Source organism: Ixodes scapularis, unplaced genomic scaffold (assembly GCF_016920785.2).
Source record: "Ixodes scapularis isolate PalLabHiFi unplaced genomic scaffold, ASM1692078v2 PGA_scaffold9__187_contigs__length_104089568, whole genome shotgun sequence".
NCBI lineage: Eukaryota > Metazoa > Arthropoda > Arachnida > Ixodida > Ixodidae > Ixodes > Ixodes scapularis.
In genome coordinates this window covers 94,097,235-94,113,580 of record NW_024609884.1, presented here as the reverse complement: position 1 = coordinate 94,113,580, position 16,346 = coordinate 94,097,235, and the positions used below count along the sequence as shown (strand labels likewise).

Sequence of the window (16,346 nt, the reverse complement as noted above, 5' to 3'; positions counted from 1 at the left end):
CTTCAATGGGTTGGGTGCCGAGAGAATATATGCATGATGAAACAGAGCGCTTACGACTGAAACGTATGAGTTTGCACTTTGAATAATTTAGACTCATCTGCCAGTCGGAACACCAATTCATTATGGTAGACAAGTCATTCTGAAGGAGCACATGGTCGTCCGGAGAAGCAATTGGTCGGTATAATACACAATCGTCTGCGAAAAGACGCACTTTGGAGAAAATGGATTGAGGGACATCATTAATAAATATTAGAAAAAGGAGAGGGCCGAGGACCGACCCCTGGGGTACTCCTGACGTAACGTTGCAGAAACCAGATTCGTGACTGCTCACAACTGAAAACTGTATTCGTGACGAAAATTGTGAATCCATGAAATGACGCTAACGTTTATTTTGAGTGCAGAGAGCTCCGTTAGTAAGCGAAGATGCGGAACACAATCAAATGCTTTCATTCTCCGAGAATGTACTTGTATTTTACTTAAAGTATTTTTTTTCTGGCACTTTCCGAGGAAAGTGCAACTCCCGACTTCAAACTACATTCCCCAAATTTGATTTCGGTGAAATTTTGCTCTTTCAAGAACCACGCGCTCGTGTCCTTGGCTTTCCCAGTACAGTACACAACTTCTGAGGCCAAGGCTAAGGTTCACCAACCTTTAACAGAAAAATGGCGTATAGTCATGTGAAAATGCACTATCATCTTTCTAGGCGTCATCCGGTCATTTTTCTGAGTGAAGTGGCTATAAGACCGATACAAATAATTCCCTTTTGAGTTGATTGTATTGAATAGTTTGTAAGTGAGAGTAAAACTACTACCCTGTGGCAACTTCATCCTAAATTCGCTGCCATTTCTTAACTCATGCACCCCCGTTACCACTGGGGCCATGCATATCAATAGAGCCCTGCATATCCGCAGATATCCGCAGTAAACTGGCGGATGCGGATAAAAATGTATCAGATTTGGCGGATTGCGGATTTGATGCGGATTCCAGGGGCTGCGGATGCAAATCGGGTGCAGATATCTGCGTGTCAGCATCTACATTTTTGCCGAGGTAGCCCATAAACGTGTGCAAACATACAGTGCAAAGTGAATTAGTCAGCGATACTTTGAAATACAGCATCAAATGTCCTACAACAGAGAACTACTCTCTTAGATACAAGGTGCCAATCACGGAGAAAATTGTTCTTTACGTCAAGAAAGATTTGATTCTCACCGAAGATCGCTAGAACATTCTTTCTCGCCAAAAATGCTGTCCCTAGAAAAAGTAAAGAATGCAGGAGCATCAGTCGTCCCGGGTAAACGTGTTCTTGTTTGGCAGAGCGGAAAATGTTCTTTGAGCAAAGAAAACCTAAAACGTACAAGCCACAAGAAAGTACAAGTCTGCAAGTGACTTCTTCACGGTAGATCAAGGAGACTGAATAGAATTCTCTGGAGTGTTGGAACTTGCGCCAGTACGAGCTTCCACACCTAACTCTTGCAGCACAGTTTGTGCACGCCACCCCAGCATCAAGTGCACCAATGGAGAGAGACTTCTCATTAGCGGGCATTAATTTTAGAGAGGCAAAACAGTCTGAATCCATCCATGTTGACAACATTCTGTTTCTTCTACACAGCAACCTCGACGAGTTAAATGTTGCGTGTGTGTGCATTTTCTTTGTCTCGACAGTTGGCATCGAGTTGTTTTTAAGTATATGGTTCTGAGCATGCACCTGAGGGTTAATGTTTAAAACTGAACCGATAGGCGGTGCATGGACGTATGCTGGTGTGAAACGGGCATGTGCGCGAGGAAAAGAGACCTGGGGTGCTATGTTGTGCTTTTTGCACTCCCAGGAGACTTAGAAGAAGGAAGTGACGTTAACGACTACAGCAAACGCAGATTGGATGTTGACAGAAGAAAACAAAATCAACATCCAATCTGCATTTGCTGCGTTGTTGACGTCACTTCCTTCTCCCTAGTATCCTGGGAGTGCAAAAAGTGCTACATAGCCCCCCTGGGCGAGGCTCAGACTCCTCAAATGTATGCTTCGCTACCATTCACTGCAGGGACTCCTTACTGAGGAGATGGGGCCATGTGACTCTTCAAAAGGAGCTGCAAGAGTGTACTCTCAGACAATGCCCTCCTGTCTCCCGATGTTCCTGCCTGGAATCATCCTTCGGTTCCTGTCCCGGCCTGGCCGTGCCTGATCCTGCCTGGAGAACTCGGTCCCAACAGCATATCTACTTTTCTCGTACGACTACGACATTGTGTACCGGAAGTCCGAGGAACACAGCAATGCAGATGCTCCATTGCGCTTGTTTTCAGACCTTGCTTCCAGCGACCCAAACAAAGACACGTCGGTACGTGCGGTCTCCGACGCGGAACTGCTTCCCGTCACAAGCTATCGAATTGTGGTGAAAGTGCTCAACTTTACCCTGAACGGTTGGCCCACCTCTGTTCAAGATAAAGCCCCGCAGACTTTATCTCGAATAATCTGGTAATCAGACGTTGAAATGCACAGTGCCACAGTTTTTAAATTGCTTGACTGAAGTGAATCTAGAAGTGTTGAGTGAATCCCGGCAAAAGCGTTTGTTCAATGCTTGTGACGGAGTGTCCATGGAATTCATTAATCTTCCTGGGTATCACCGTTCTCCTCCCTACCACCCGTTGAATATTTTTTGTATCGTAAGTATTAGGTCAAACCCATTTATAACAATTCCACATATAACAACCTATCAGTTATAATGACCAGCTTTCAGAAAATAAAGGAATTCAGGGCCCCACCCATTAAAATTGGTCCAGATAAAACAACCATTTTTCAAAGCATTATACTGTTACAACAAACACTCAAAATCAGCTTTCGGAAAAAGAAAAAAAAGAAAATACTCCCGCGCGTGAAAAGAAAAGATCAAAAGAGCTACATTTCGGGTGCGGCGCTCTGGGAGATTTTCAGGCCATTTCCAGGAGAAAACAAAACTACAAAAGCAAAAATGCCCTCCCGGGACGCGTAGTCTGCTGATTGTGCGTGTGGGAAGGAGGAGAAGAAGGAGGATGTCAACTGTCAACTCTCAAGCGGTGCTACGTTCGTTTGTTCTATGTTTGCATACTCTGTTCAACTCAAGAAAAACTCGGTGCTCAATATAAGGCGGCTAGCCCAATCGCCATTGTGACCGTTTGTTTACGTTTGCCATTTTGGTATCCGTATCATGTACGTTCTCTCGTGTCTACGGACTCACATGGAGTCGTGTCCGTCGTCTTAAAACGGGGGGAAAAAAAATCTACTATACTCCGTCTCACCCCACGATGGACTAGGGCCTAAAGGCTGACGGGAGGAGCACTACCTCATAAAAGCTTGCATCCACATTGCAAGAGTGCGCAAGAGAAATTTTGATACGCAGAGTACAAAGAGCACTAAACTTACGCATATGGTTCTCTGTTGTGTAAGCGCGCTTTTTTATATTGGTGTGGTAAAGGTACATGGTATTTAGCTTCAGAAATATTCCTAGTAGGAATATTTCCTACCATATTTCGTAAACATGTCAACTCTTTGGAGAAGTTGGAGTGCACGCAGGCAACACTGACATAAAGTCGTTTCTAATTAGCCATAACAATCCAATCCTAGCGATAACGGAGGTAGGTATGAGGTGCGAGGCCGATGCCGGCACGGACGAAGCACACGCAGATGGATCAGCAGTCGAGATTCCTTGAATGCCGCGACCATACGTGCTGTGGCAAGGAACTGGGAACGCAGGTGTAAGTAGAGCAAAAACCTAAGAAGCAGATGGAGCCGCCGTGAGGGCTCGATAAGCAGACGAAACACTGGACTCCGAATGACGCGTCTTGGCGCACTGATACGCACGACGAAGCAAATATACCACGTTATTTCTAACAGGCTCATGATTGGACCCGGCGGCCTGTAGCATTGAGCTTTAGTCCATCGTAGAATGAGACTTAGTATAGGAGGCTTTATTTAAACGAAAGGGCATCACGCTGGCGGAAAAAGATAACAACGGAGCAGCACTGCGTGGCCTCGCAATCCCAGCCACCCGACGAGCTCGCAAAGTGTCGTTTGAAAGACGACCCTGCCAGAGGCGACGGCCGTGCACTCGTGCATGCGCAGGAAGCGCGGCACTTAAAACGCTTTAGACCAAAGCAAGTATTAATTATTTCTGTGAACAGCGAAGAACCATCGTCGGACTAGTGCACGGCATTTATTTTTGTGTCGGCATGCATTTCATAAAGTATGTGGTCAATCTTCATTATTTTAACTGCGCGGGAGAATCGGCAGCAATTTACTTTTTATTTATCTGAAAGCCAAGTCTGCCTGCGCATTAGAATTGGGGGCCCATTAGAATTGTGCAAACAGTTTCTTTAAATAAAGAGCTGGCAGAGTGAAACTACCAATACCAGCTTCATTATCCTTATTTATTACATGTTTTAAGGGGGGACACTACCCACAAAAACAATTTCTGCAAAAAAGTTGATTTTGAAAAAATGTCATATTTACATCCACCAACATCTAGAGAGTATTCCCACAAAGTTTCATTAGTTTACACTGCATAGTTCTTTATAAATTATTTTCTATCCACCGATGCTAAAGAAAAGGTAGGGGTTCGAGCACTTTCAATGCATTTTTCTCCGTTCCACTTTTCGGCATAAAGTTCACTTCAGGAAAACTATTGTTTTGTTATTACACAATAGAGAATTATTCTTAGGTGGTTTTCTGGGATAGAATTTTGTGAGGAACATGCTGGCTGGTTAGTTTTTCTACTTTAACATTCTTTTATGCTAAAAAATACTACATTTCTAAAAAAGTGCAGACATGAAAAAAAAATAAAGTAATCTTATGGAGTTCTACTTATGAAAAACAATGCAATATAGCAAAATAACCAGCTGGGTATGTGCTATGGGTATTCCTATGACTATATTGTCACGAATGACAATTGATGAGGCAAAGATAACTAAAGAAACTAAACGTTTAATGGGGCGAACTTGTGCTCAAAACAAAAAGGGAAGAGAAGAAAACAGCAGAGTGTCGCGGGCGTCGATGTCGGCGAAACCGCAGGATCGAGCGCTGGGGCGAGACTGGCTCCAGCATGCCATGCGGAGCCCCTTTTGTACACGCGTGGACTTCTGGAACATTGGGCCCAGAACGTTCGGCTCGTAGAACATTCGTAACTGGATCGGACGAGAAGGTTCTCGAACTTACGAGAACGCCATGTAGAAAGAATAAATAAAAGATGATTCCGCTCCCTGGAATCGAACCCAGATCCTTCGCGCGACAGTCAAGCACGCTAACCACTCGGCCACGCACGCGCTCGCTCGGCAATGCGCGTGGCAATATTGCACATAAAAATGACAAATTTTATTTTATTTTAAAACAATAGTTTTTTTAAGCGAACACACTCTCTTCCATATTGTAACATTCATTACAAGTTTAAGAATTGAGATAGGATAATGAAATGTGGCAGGGATGGGCTTGCCACTCGTATAAACTTCCACTGCATATTTGATTGAAATCAAGCAGGTGGTACAGAAGTTGACTTTTTTTTAATAGAGTCCCCCTTAAAGGGATGGTGAACCGAAATCTGGGTTCCCCGAAACAAGCGGCAAAAGTGTGCAACGGGATGCTACAAACACCAAAACATCACTCATACAGCGAACAGATGACCGTATTTTTCAAAAAGAGGCGCATTTGGCAGGTATGTTGACGTCATGTTTCTCCGAGAAGGAGAGGGAACGGCTGCGCGTCTTCTCCGCCTCGCGGCCCTGAGGGAGCGAAGTGAAGAGAGGAGGAAACTAGGTATCTTGACGGTCACGCGCCTCGTCGGCCTGGTTCCATCTCAACTTCTTTTTCCAAAAATACGGCTGTCCATTTGAGATATCGCCTTACTAGTAGTGTTGTAGGGATTGTAACGTCCCGCCTACATCTCCAGCATTCTTTTTTTGAAATCCAAATTACGGTTCACCATCCCTTTAAAGGTAAGTCCAGATAGAATGAACTACTGATAAAACGACCACTTTTCGCGCAACTATCGCGTTCGTTATAAGTGGGTTGGATTGTATTGCTAAAATATTGCAGATGTGCATGCTGCCCTCTCTGCTGCTGCGGGGAGGCCGAGGCTCATCAAGCAACAGTGTTGCTTTTTTTTCTCAGTCTCCCTTCTCCAAACAAAGAGAAAATAGATAAAGAACTTGAATTTGACTCACTTCGAAAAAGGGGAGCAGCTCTCAACAGACCAAGGCTAACGTATATGGGGGTGCCAAGTCATTACAGCTGCTGCACGAGGTTCACCCAGACGTCGGTCGTACGAAGGCCAAGGCATATAACCCTCTCTGGTGGCTAGCCTTAGGCCGGGACATGTAAGATTTTGTTAAGAAATGCTACGCCTGCACACGCATGCAGAACCAACCAGCTGCTGCCCCTCTTCACCTACAGCCTTGGGCGAGAACCCCATGGGAGAGGATCGATGTAGACTGCATCGACAAGCAGCACTGCCCAGTGGTCGTGGACAGCCTCTCCAAGTGGATCCAAGTTCTGCCCACAAGGACGATGACAGCAGCTCGCACTGTTGAATTACTGTGGAACCTCTTTGCGTCCTATATAGCGCCGTCCGAGGTTCACTTCGGAAGACTTTGAAAACGTCTTGCAAACGGAGTGAAGCACATCAGAACTCCGCCATATCATCCCGCTTCTAATGGCGTGGCTGAATGAGGGGTACAGACTTTCAAGCAAGCTTGGACGAAAGAATCCGCTGCAGGAAAAACGCATGGGGAAACGAGAACCAAAGGCTGACCAGGTTTGTCCCGAATTATCGTGGCACTCCTCGTAGGTTCACAGTGAGAACACCGGCTTAACTGTTTTTCAAGCAGCCGCTTCACACTCACCTTGACTCGATCAGACCAAGTATGGAGCGGACCGTGATCAAGCACCAACGCCAGCAACAATTGGCGCATGACAAGTAGCGATGAGCACTATTCTTTTGATGCAGGAGATAAGGTCCCAGTGCAAGACGTGAGAGCTATCCAACCCTCCTGGGGGTCATTGTTTCCCGAAGAGGACCATTATGGTATCTAGTGGAGGTCTGGCACCATACAGTCTCGGTTCACTTCGGTCATCTTTTCCAACTGGGTGCTCAGTTATCAAGTCGTGAAACACCACGCCCACGGATGCTTTTGGGCCCAACTGCCAGTCCTGAGCATCCACGGAAACTGCTGGAGATGTACCGAGTTTATCAGGAACAGCCCCACCTCCGGTGGTACAGACGGGTTCGGCAGGAGACGCAGCCACGACGCCTACTGAATACTCAAATCGTTATCCTCAACGGATGCGGCGTCCCCCAGACAGATTTGACACACCACCTAACCTACCGGATGCTGGAGCTCCCGTTGGCACTTAAATATTAAACGAATGTGCTAACTCTGACATTAAAGAAAGACCACATCTCGTGACCTAGAGCCCAGCCGCCATTGAGCAAGCACCAGGCTAGCCAGTGGCTAGCATACCTTCCCTACTAGCATGTAAATAAACCCACAGTTTATTACACACAGTACTCAGACAGTGCTCTTTGCACACACCACCAAACATGTCCTCAAATGAAAGTAAATCATTAAAATCGCATGCACTGCAACACGTCCTCCCTGCATCTCGTGTAAGAAATGTGAGGGGTACCGTCAAAACCATGCACTGCTGTTCCCACTCTCACCACCAAGTTTTCCTTCTCACTACATTTGAAACTCTGGAAAATCTTTGCCATATCAGTACTGAGTGAGCACTGTACTGTACCGTACGTGGGAAGGGACCCTTACTCAAAGGATTTGTACACATCCGGACAATAACGATGGTTGTGCAGTGTTTCCGCCCCTGGCATTCTTGTTGCACGGGCCACCTCCGAGGTATCAAGCTTCCGTTTATGCCTCTCAAGCACAAGGTGCAGGGACAGCTCGGGGTCCCCAGAAAAAAGACTATGCAAAATTGTGCGAAAAAAATGGAACTTGGGGGGGAAGTGACAGGGACCTGTGTCTGCATATGGTTAACTCGACGGGAGCCTACCTGCAAGTTGGGCAGAAGCAGCGGCTGCCCAGCCATGTGTCTGGGCGCGCCTGGTCCTGGCGGCTGGCAAACCAGCGGCCCATGCAGTCGACGCACCACATCGGGTGACACAGACAGTGCTGGCACTGCCCGACCAAGGGCTCGTCACACAGCTTCTGCAGCTTCACCTTGGCTGTTGCTTGCATGCACCCAATGCATGGCTCCAGCTCCTAGGAGAAAAACGGGAGGCATTGGTCCTTGCCGCTAACATTCTTGCATAAATTCGACCGTGAAATACCTCGCTGCCTGCTGGCTCACACTGCAGGACGTGAATTCAACCCCTGCAGTGCGACACTTGGAACGCTTACTCTCCCCGAATCCAATGGGACCTCCCAATAACCCAAGCCTGCACGTCTGCCCTCCCCCACTGCACACAGATGGGACTTACGGAAGAGCGAGGTAGAGACTGTGCGTGCAACTCAAAATGAGATCAAAGTCACGTTCATGCAACGTGTGCATTGGGATTCACCGGTATCTGTCAATGAAGTGCGGGAAAATGGATGTTTGGGCTCTACTATCGATGACCGCTCTCTGTGCTGCTTTTGACAGAGGCAAATGATTTTTAAAGCCTTTCCAGAACCAATCTTACATAGCGGCTTGCTCCCATTGTATAAAAACCTTCCTGCGCGCAAGTTAAATTCACTCTAATATTCCTAACCACTGCAAAATAAATCTGTCTCTGCCCGTTCCATAGGGGAATGTGCGAGACTTGACAAATATTACGGCTCCACTGGATCAATATACCCTAAAATCCGGTAAGAACGCCCACACAAAATTAGGAGATAAGTGGTGAAAAACATGGGGTGGGCTATCTTTGGAGATGCCACAGCAAAACTTTATCAAAAATTAATAAGCACCGGGGCGCTACAAACCATGTGACTCAGGAACTGATACCACACATCGCGGACCCACAAATTCATGTTTCGCGATGCGATAAACACACGGGAATTCACTACAAACTCCTGTGTCACAGGAAAGGATACCGCAAGTGGCTGACGCAGCAGATTCACGTTTCACGGTGCGAAGAACTCGCATCTCACGGGAACGGATACCGAAGATCACGGACGCAGCAGATTCAAGTTTCATGGTGCAATAAAGACGCAGGGACCCACTACAACCTTACCTGTCACGAAAACTGATATTGCGCGCAGATCGCGGACAAAAACGCGAGACTATGCTACAAACTCGCACATCAAGGAAACAAATATTGTGGACGCAACAGAATCGCATTTCACAATGCAATATACACGTGGGAACAACTTGCATGTGTTACAACTAAGAATCGATACTGTGCGCGCAGATCGCGAACCAAAACACGGGAATCCGCTACGAACTTGGGAACGGATACCGCAAATCGCGAAGGCAGCAGATTCGCATTTCGCGATGCAATATACTTGTGGGAACAACTCTCGTGTTACGGGAGCCGATGTCACGTGTGCAGATTGCAGACAAAAACACAGAAACCTGCTGTGAACTCGCTTCTCGGACATACCGGTACCGCAGATAGCGCCGTTGATGCGCGATTCCCGTCGGACATCACTTGACATCCGACAAGAATTGGGGGGTGGGCGATGTTTCGGAATTTTTATGTTACAGATATTTAGCCAGAAAAACGGGATGGGCGATCTCTCCGGAGGGGGTGTCCTTGACGGGATTTTACAATAGATACTTTCAAGAGTTTGTTAGTCCTACAAATTCAACCTTTTGTGTAGCCTGAGCAGTTTAAACCTGTTCCTGCACATGCCAAAACGAGATTCTTGATTCATTCCACATTCACCAAGAGCTCAATGTTCCTCGGGGTTTACCCAGCCTCCTCCGAACATCTTCTTACTCACAGTAAACTTTCTTTTTAACCTAGGACAATACAGTTGAACTTAAATTTAACGAAACCCGATTTTAAAAACTTCCCGATTTAACAAACAAATTTGGATTCCCCACGCAGCCCATGCGCGAAGTCTCTCTTCCTCGATTTTACGAACTTCCCGATTTAACGAAGTAATTAGCGGGTCCCGGTGACTTTGTTAAATCAAAGTTCAACTGTATATGACAGCAATTCTGTCCCTGCCAAGTTTTTTTTCTTCTCAGCTCACACCTGCACCGGGCCCTCAGTGATGCTTTACCTTTTTGCTGCCAGTCACTAGTTTAATTAGGACGTTTTTTTTTATCGCAGTATTTTTCATTACATTTTTTACTTTCTTTTTTGTGTGTCCATCTGACACACTACCCCACACTTGCTTGCGCCACTTGGTCTGCAGCTAAATAAAACAAGCACTAACCATGCCTTCTGGCAGCTTGTACTTTGCATTTTGCACGACATGACTTTTGAAGGCATCCGTGAACCTGTCGCTGAGGCTGCGGTGGATTACTATGTTGCGCACATTGTCCAACGGTGCCTGGAGTTTTTCCCTCAGGTCATTATATTCCATGGAATTGACGCTGCAATGAGAAACAAGCTCCCATTAAGCACATTGTCTACCCATGTGATGTAATTGAAAGCGCATGTCCGATCTATGGAACACAGGAAAGCTCAACTGCCGTCTTTTGAATCCAACTTTTTGCACAGTTCTGCTTCACAGTTTCAGTTTTGTTTGGCCCTTTAGAACAAAATTTGAATTGGCCTAATAAGAGGCACATTCTTTCTTCTTCAGATAAATAAAGCAATGAAAATAACACTTAAAACGTTGCTAATGCACAATGATATTACTTTAACACCGTCTATGAGCCAGTTGCTCTCTCGGTACAAACACACAAGGAGACAAAAAAGGCTAGAAATGCATAGATGTTTATACGGTAGGATGTCAAGTCTGCCTTAGAGAATGTGTCTCTGCTGTAAAGAGGCTATTTGGCCAGTGTAGTATGCCTACTGCAGTTTGCAAAATGCTTTCTGCCCATGCACCTTAAGCTAAGCAAAACCAGAAATGAATCGCTTTCATTTGCCATCTCTCCAGTGAAATGAAGGTGGAGCAGCATATACAGGGTGTTTTTTTTTTTAAGCTTAAAGGCCAACTTTTGCCCGTCTTCTCCTCTCCTATATCCTCTCCACGTTTTACCTTGCCCCAACTTGGCTTCCCCTCGCAGCTTAGGAGAGGGGAGCGCTAAGAGGATTATCTTCCCTGCAGAAAACCGAGGTTGTATGTCGATCTTTAACAGATTTGTTTAAAACAAATCATGAAAGCTATACTAATGTGGTTTGTGCAGGTGAGTTATACGGCCAGGGGGACATAAGATAAGAGGTTATCGTGGCAATAAGTCAAATAATTAACTAAAATTTGTTCATTAACTTTTAATTAGTAAGAATGGACATATGGTTCTAATTAGAAACTTGCAGAGCAAAAATCACTAAATCAGTCCTTTTTAGAGACTTTGAGCGCGTGGGAAGTGCAGTGTGCTCCATAGCCGGTAAGAGGTGAAGAACGAAGTGGAAGCTCCTCCCAGCCCTTTCCACTTCAGCGGAGCGAACAGTGGAGAGGAGGTCGCCTCTCCAGCGCTTGCTCTACTAAAGTGGAAAGGGCTGGGAGGAGCTTCTACTTTGTTCTTGACCAGTCACCGACTATAGTGACCACTCACACAACAAGCACAAGGCTGGGGCGAGAAATGCGGATGATAAGTGACAGACAAACCAGGCAGACATGTTATCGCACTGGTAGCGTTACTGCACAAGTAGTAACGAGCGCTCCAGCATGCTTGCTCCAAGCAGTTCGAGTATTGACTGCTTTCATGTTCTTTAATGACACTCTGCATACTTCTAATTAGAAACACATGTTTATTTTGAACATTGAAAACATTAACATATTTTAGTTAATAAGCGGACCGATTGTTACAATTAGCCCCTTATGCTACCCCCTAGCCATACAACTTACCTGCACAACCCATATTAGTGTAGCTTTCACAGCTTTTTTTAAACAAATCTGTTAAGCTTAAAAAGAAATACCCTGCATTTTCCTACAAAGTGCTACAGATTAAAACAATTACCAAAAAATACCGCAGAAGGACCCACTTTGTTCAAGCGCCCACCGTTAACATTTCCCAAACTTGGGAACTTTGCCAACTATACGTTGACCACCCGATTTGACTGGACAAGTGCCCATGTCTACATTAACCGAGTTTCCAGTGAAAGTGGGCTGGGCGCTCCCCCGGTATTTCGCGGTATAGTGCATATTTTTGTACGTACAATTGAAGTGATATATATATATATAAAAAAAAAAAGCACACACAATTAGTTGTTCTCTTTATTGTGGTTTTGCACAACAGATTTGATCATCTTGGTGAAGGTGAGCAAATATGATTCAAAGGGAAGCTGAAGAGGTTCTTGGAAAAAACAAGATAGAGGTGAATTCTAGCGTATTTTTGTTTCAACTCAACTGTCGTGCGCTTGCCGCTTGTGAGGAAACGTGTGCAATGTTTTTGATTGCTCGGGTAAGGCTTGCGAAAGAAGCGGAAATGTTGAGATCTCTGTGTAATACATCACAATTCTCTCCTCCCACCAAATGTGCCGGCAACTTCAATGCTATCTTCAAAGTGCTGTTCTGGCTGCTTGGTGCATCAATCTAAAATATAAGCTTGATATTCGTGATGCTGAAGGCTAAATGAAGACGATTTAAGTGTTTTTCCTCAAATACAGAACCACTTTAGCTTCCCTTTAAACCCCCTTGATACATTTCTCAGAGGACAGCGGTACAAAAAAAGGTATGATCCACCGGGAAACCCTAATAACTGATAATGCTTTTGGGGGACTTACAGATCGACATGAAGCAACTTACACGCATCAGTTTATTCCTCATGGACTTTAAGTGGAGAACTACCGTATTAAAAGAATACTGCAACAAAATTCTAGCCCCTATTTTGTTGTCTAAATGTCAACCAAGTTCCAGCCACACCACGCAGACACCAACTTTTTGCTCGAAATGACACCAAAACGTTATTTAAAAGGAATAAACCGTATGTTGTTATGTCACTTTGACCTTAAACGCTCGGCGGAAGTTGGCGGCAAGCTGCATGCGCGCAAGCCCTGTCGTACCGCATTCCCTTCTCTCCCAGCCTATTCAACTCCTGCGGGGAGGGGCAACTAAAACAGCCAGGTTCCAATGCACTGATGACGCCACGTGGCGGAGCTCATAGCCACGCCAGCCCCCAAACAGCTTTGCCCGTACTGGTCCAGCTGACGTCATGTCTCCCGGGATGACATATCTTTGAGTGCTCGCTGAAATCGGTCCTTTGGAACGAAAAATATAGTCATCTGTTCAAAATACAAGCGTGCGATTGTCTATAGCAAATAGAGTTGATCATGTTTAACTTATTTCTGAACGTGAGAGGTATATTTTAAGTTTTGATGCAGTATCCCTTTAATTCGCATACAGGCTGACATTTTTTTATTAGACGCTCAAGGCCTACGAGAGCAAACCAAATCTTGGAGCGCATCAATCTAGTGCACATGCTCCACCGCATTGGCTCCTCGTAGCCTGCCAGTGCAATGTGGGGAAGCTAGACGCGCATGCCAGTGCAAAACAGGAACGCTCGATGCATGCACAGTGCACAATTAGGAACTCCATACGAAATGTGTGCAACCTGAAAAACCAAGCACAAGAGAAGCCTGTATGCACACCAAAGCAGGAGATGAAAAGATGAACAGGCTAGAGTGGCTCAATTGAGGAGCTCTAGAAAGCCTTTATCCGTTTCAAGCAAGGTCCACAGACATGCCCGTCCAGGCGGGAAGCGCGGTATGGAGAGGCAAAAAGGCAAGAAAGAGGGGCAGCGGAGCAAAAGGAAAAGGTCAGTTGTGTCGGTTGGCACTTTTTGGATGTAAGCAACAGCAACGAAAAAGCAAAAAAAAAAAAAAATGGAAAAATGATACACTCCTGCTTATGGGAGTTGAATGTGACTGACATTCCTGACTGCCACAGCCAGCAAATCATATCGACTGAGAACGTAACAATGATGTTCTACTTCAAAGGAAAGCACCCGCTACTCTCCGATGCATCTCTAAATCACTCGCTTTAGGGACAACTATAATTAGGTCACAGACTTTCCAGTTTTAACCAAAAAACACAAAAAACACAGGGCGGTGTCAAAAATATCAAATTGGTTAAAACCGAAAAACACCGATAAGCATCCATTAGTGTCAAAAATACAAAATTAGTTCAAACCGGAAGACACCAATTTCTTGAGATTTTTGCTCCAGCTAGGACTGTTTTTGTAAAACAAAACTCCCCCTTAGACCAGAAGCAGATGACCAAAATACACCGATATCTTACAACTAAATAAACAGTAAAAAAACATCCGTCGATTTCCTTTATAATAAACGAATATACGACCTAACTAAAATGAAAACTCAACTTTGGTTTCTTTGTTAGTCTCCAGATACACTAACCATCGACATATTAACTTTTGTGTAATGCACAAGGATTAGACAACTCTAACTTGCCAGAATTTCTTTGTCTACAGATTACCCGGCAATGCGAGTCAAAAATGTGCGGATGTAGTCCTACATCTCGCTACTGGAATGGCAAGGCGTTTATCCCGCCGTAAGATGCACAGTGGTGCTCCGGACTCACCGAATGGTGAAGGAGGGAATGCCGGGCCTCCTGCTCCGCACCAGGATGTCGAGATACTGGGCTCCCGTCCCACTCACGTCCGAGACCGAGTGTTCGGCGCTGCTCACCAGCTCCAGCACCGCATCCGTCTGCTGAATCAGGTGCAGGCTGTACGGCGTTGCCTTGATGATCCAGGAGTTTGTGACCACCGTGCGGGTGAGCGACCCAGCGCCGCTGATGAACTTGTCCACCTGGCAGAACTCGGCATTGATGCGCATGGCGATGAGCCGCCACGGACTGCCGTACACCAGGAGCTTCTGCGTCACCGGGTGGCGGGACCAGTCTGCCATGGACCAGCTGAAGGCAAGCACGATGCCGGCCGTAAAGACGAGACAGGACGCAGCCAGCCCGATCTGCCACAGCAGGTTGGACTGCCACAGCTCCACCACGCCGTCATCCTCAATCAGATGCGTGAACCCAAAGAAGTAGCCTGTGTGGAGTGCCAGAAAAAGTGGGCTACACTCGAGCAATGGAGCTGTGCTGCCTTAGATTTGTTGGCTCCATTTTTCAGTGCCTTCTCTGTCGGGCGAGTTTGCTTTAGTTATGCACTCCCTAATCATGTCGTTGTTATCCATTAAATCCACTTAAGAGTAACTTAATATGCCACCGAGTGAAGAAAGAGGCTGTTGTTCTTGAGTGACTTCCGAAACTCTCTCATATACTCCGCGTGCCACCCTTGGAGGAAAGTAATGCAGGCCCCCACAAACAAGAGGTCCCTATTGGGTCCTTCGAGGTCAACCTCAGTGGGTTTCTAGGGTTTATTTCTGGAGAAGTTCACGGGGTGTTTCTCGCAGTTCATACTGAAAATTCAGTATTGATCAGACTTTGCTACCGTTAAATTCTCATTCTCTAAAATCCTGCAAATAAGAAAGGATATTGAGTCACATACATATAGAAAAGCATCTCAAATGAAAGCAGTATGTAAAAGAATGGAGCACCGTAACGCGCCTGTTCCGATAAATGCAAGCATACTTTGCCACAATGATTGGCCTAAGAAATGTGAATTATCCACAATTCAACCTGGCTAAGCTACAGAAATCTCTTACAATATTATCATTCTCATGAATGTTGTTCAATTGCTTAAAAAGCCGAGAATTCACAACAACCAAAACCAGGATTTCGCTCGGAGTCAACAGGTCTGTTTATAGTATTTATAGCGTTTCTAAGTTAATATCAGCATCTTTGAAGCTGTACGAGATTGACAATAATTTAAGAGATTTCTGCAGCTCAGCCAGGTTGAAGGGTGGATGCACACAGTACAAAAAACGCCGACATTGACGAGAAGTTTTAAAAATGAGAGGACAGGCCTTTGGACTCTACACGACGCTTGTTCAGGGTGACGACTCTGGATTACACTCAAAAGTGTGTAAGCATTAAACTAGTCGAAATTACCGATCACTAGGGGACTGAAGGAACATTGTTCCCATGATTCCTCGAGTGCGAGCTGGGGCACTTGGGAGATTTAGCAAGTGGTATATCACTGGAATTGGTCTATCTTTCGGTGTTTATGAAAAAAAAGCAAATGTGCCAAAAATAGGGGTGTATTATCTTTCGGGTGTGGGGCATCTCTCGAGATATTACGGTAAGCGAAATGGAAAAGAAATTACAGCAAAACATTTGAGGTTCAGTACAAAACGAGCGGGTCGGTAACAGTAATTAAACATGAGAAAGATACATATCTTCCTCATGTT

The 16,346-nt window shown here is 45.5% G+C and overlaps 2 protein-coding genes across 11 annotated transcripts in view; one reads left to right on the top strand and one right to left on the bottom strand.

Moving 5' to 3' along the window:
* Nucleotides 1-4,472, top strand: part of LOC8037643 (cyclin-J) — a 34,035-nt gene extending 29,563 nt beyond the window's left edge. For all 10 annotated transcript variants that reach the window (XM_029990803.4, XM_029990800.4, XM_040503790.2 and 7 more), the window contains one exon: nt 2,040-4,472. In XM_029990803.4, the coding sequence (XP_029846663.2) occupies nt 2,040-2,391 (352 nt within the window). In that variant the 3' untranslated portion in view covers nt 2,392-4,472. The remainder of the gene's footprint in view (nt 1-2,039) is intronic.
* LOC8037651 (E3 ubiquitin-protein ligase TM129) overlaps nt 1-16,346 on the bottom strand; it is a 32,635-nt gene that overhangs the window by 11,345 nt on the left and 4,944 nt on the right. The window contains exons 2-4 of the mRNA XM_002405424.4: nt 14,617-15,085; nt 10,342-10,501; nt 8,027-8,235 (exon numbers count right to left, since the gene is read on the bottom strand). Of these exons, the coding sequence (XP_002405468.1) occupies nt 8,027-8,235; nt 10,342-10,501; nt 14,617-15,085 (838 nt within the window). The remainder of the gene's footprint in view (nt 1-8,026; nt 8,236-10,341; nt 10,502-14,616; nt 15,086-16,346) is intronic.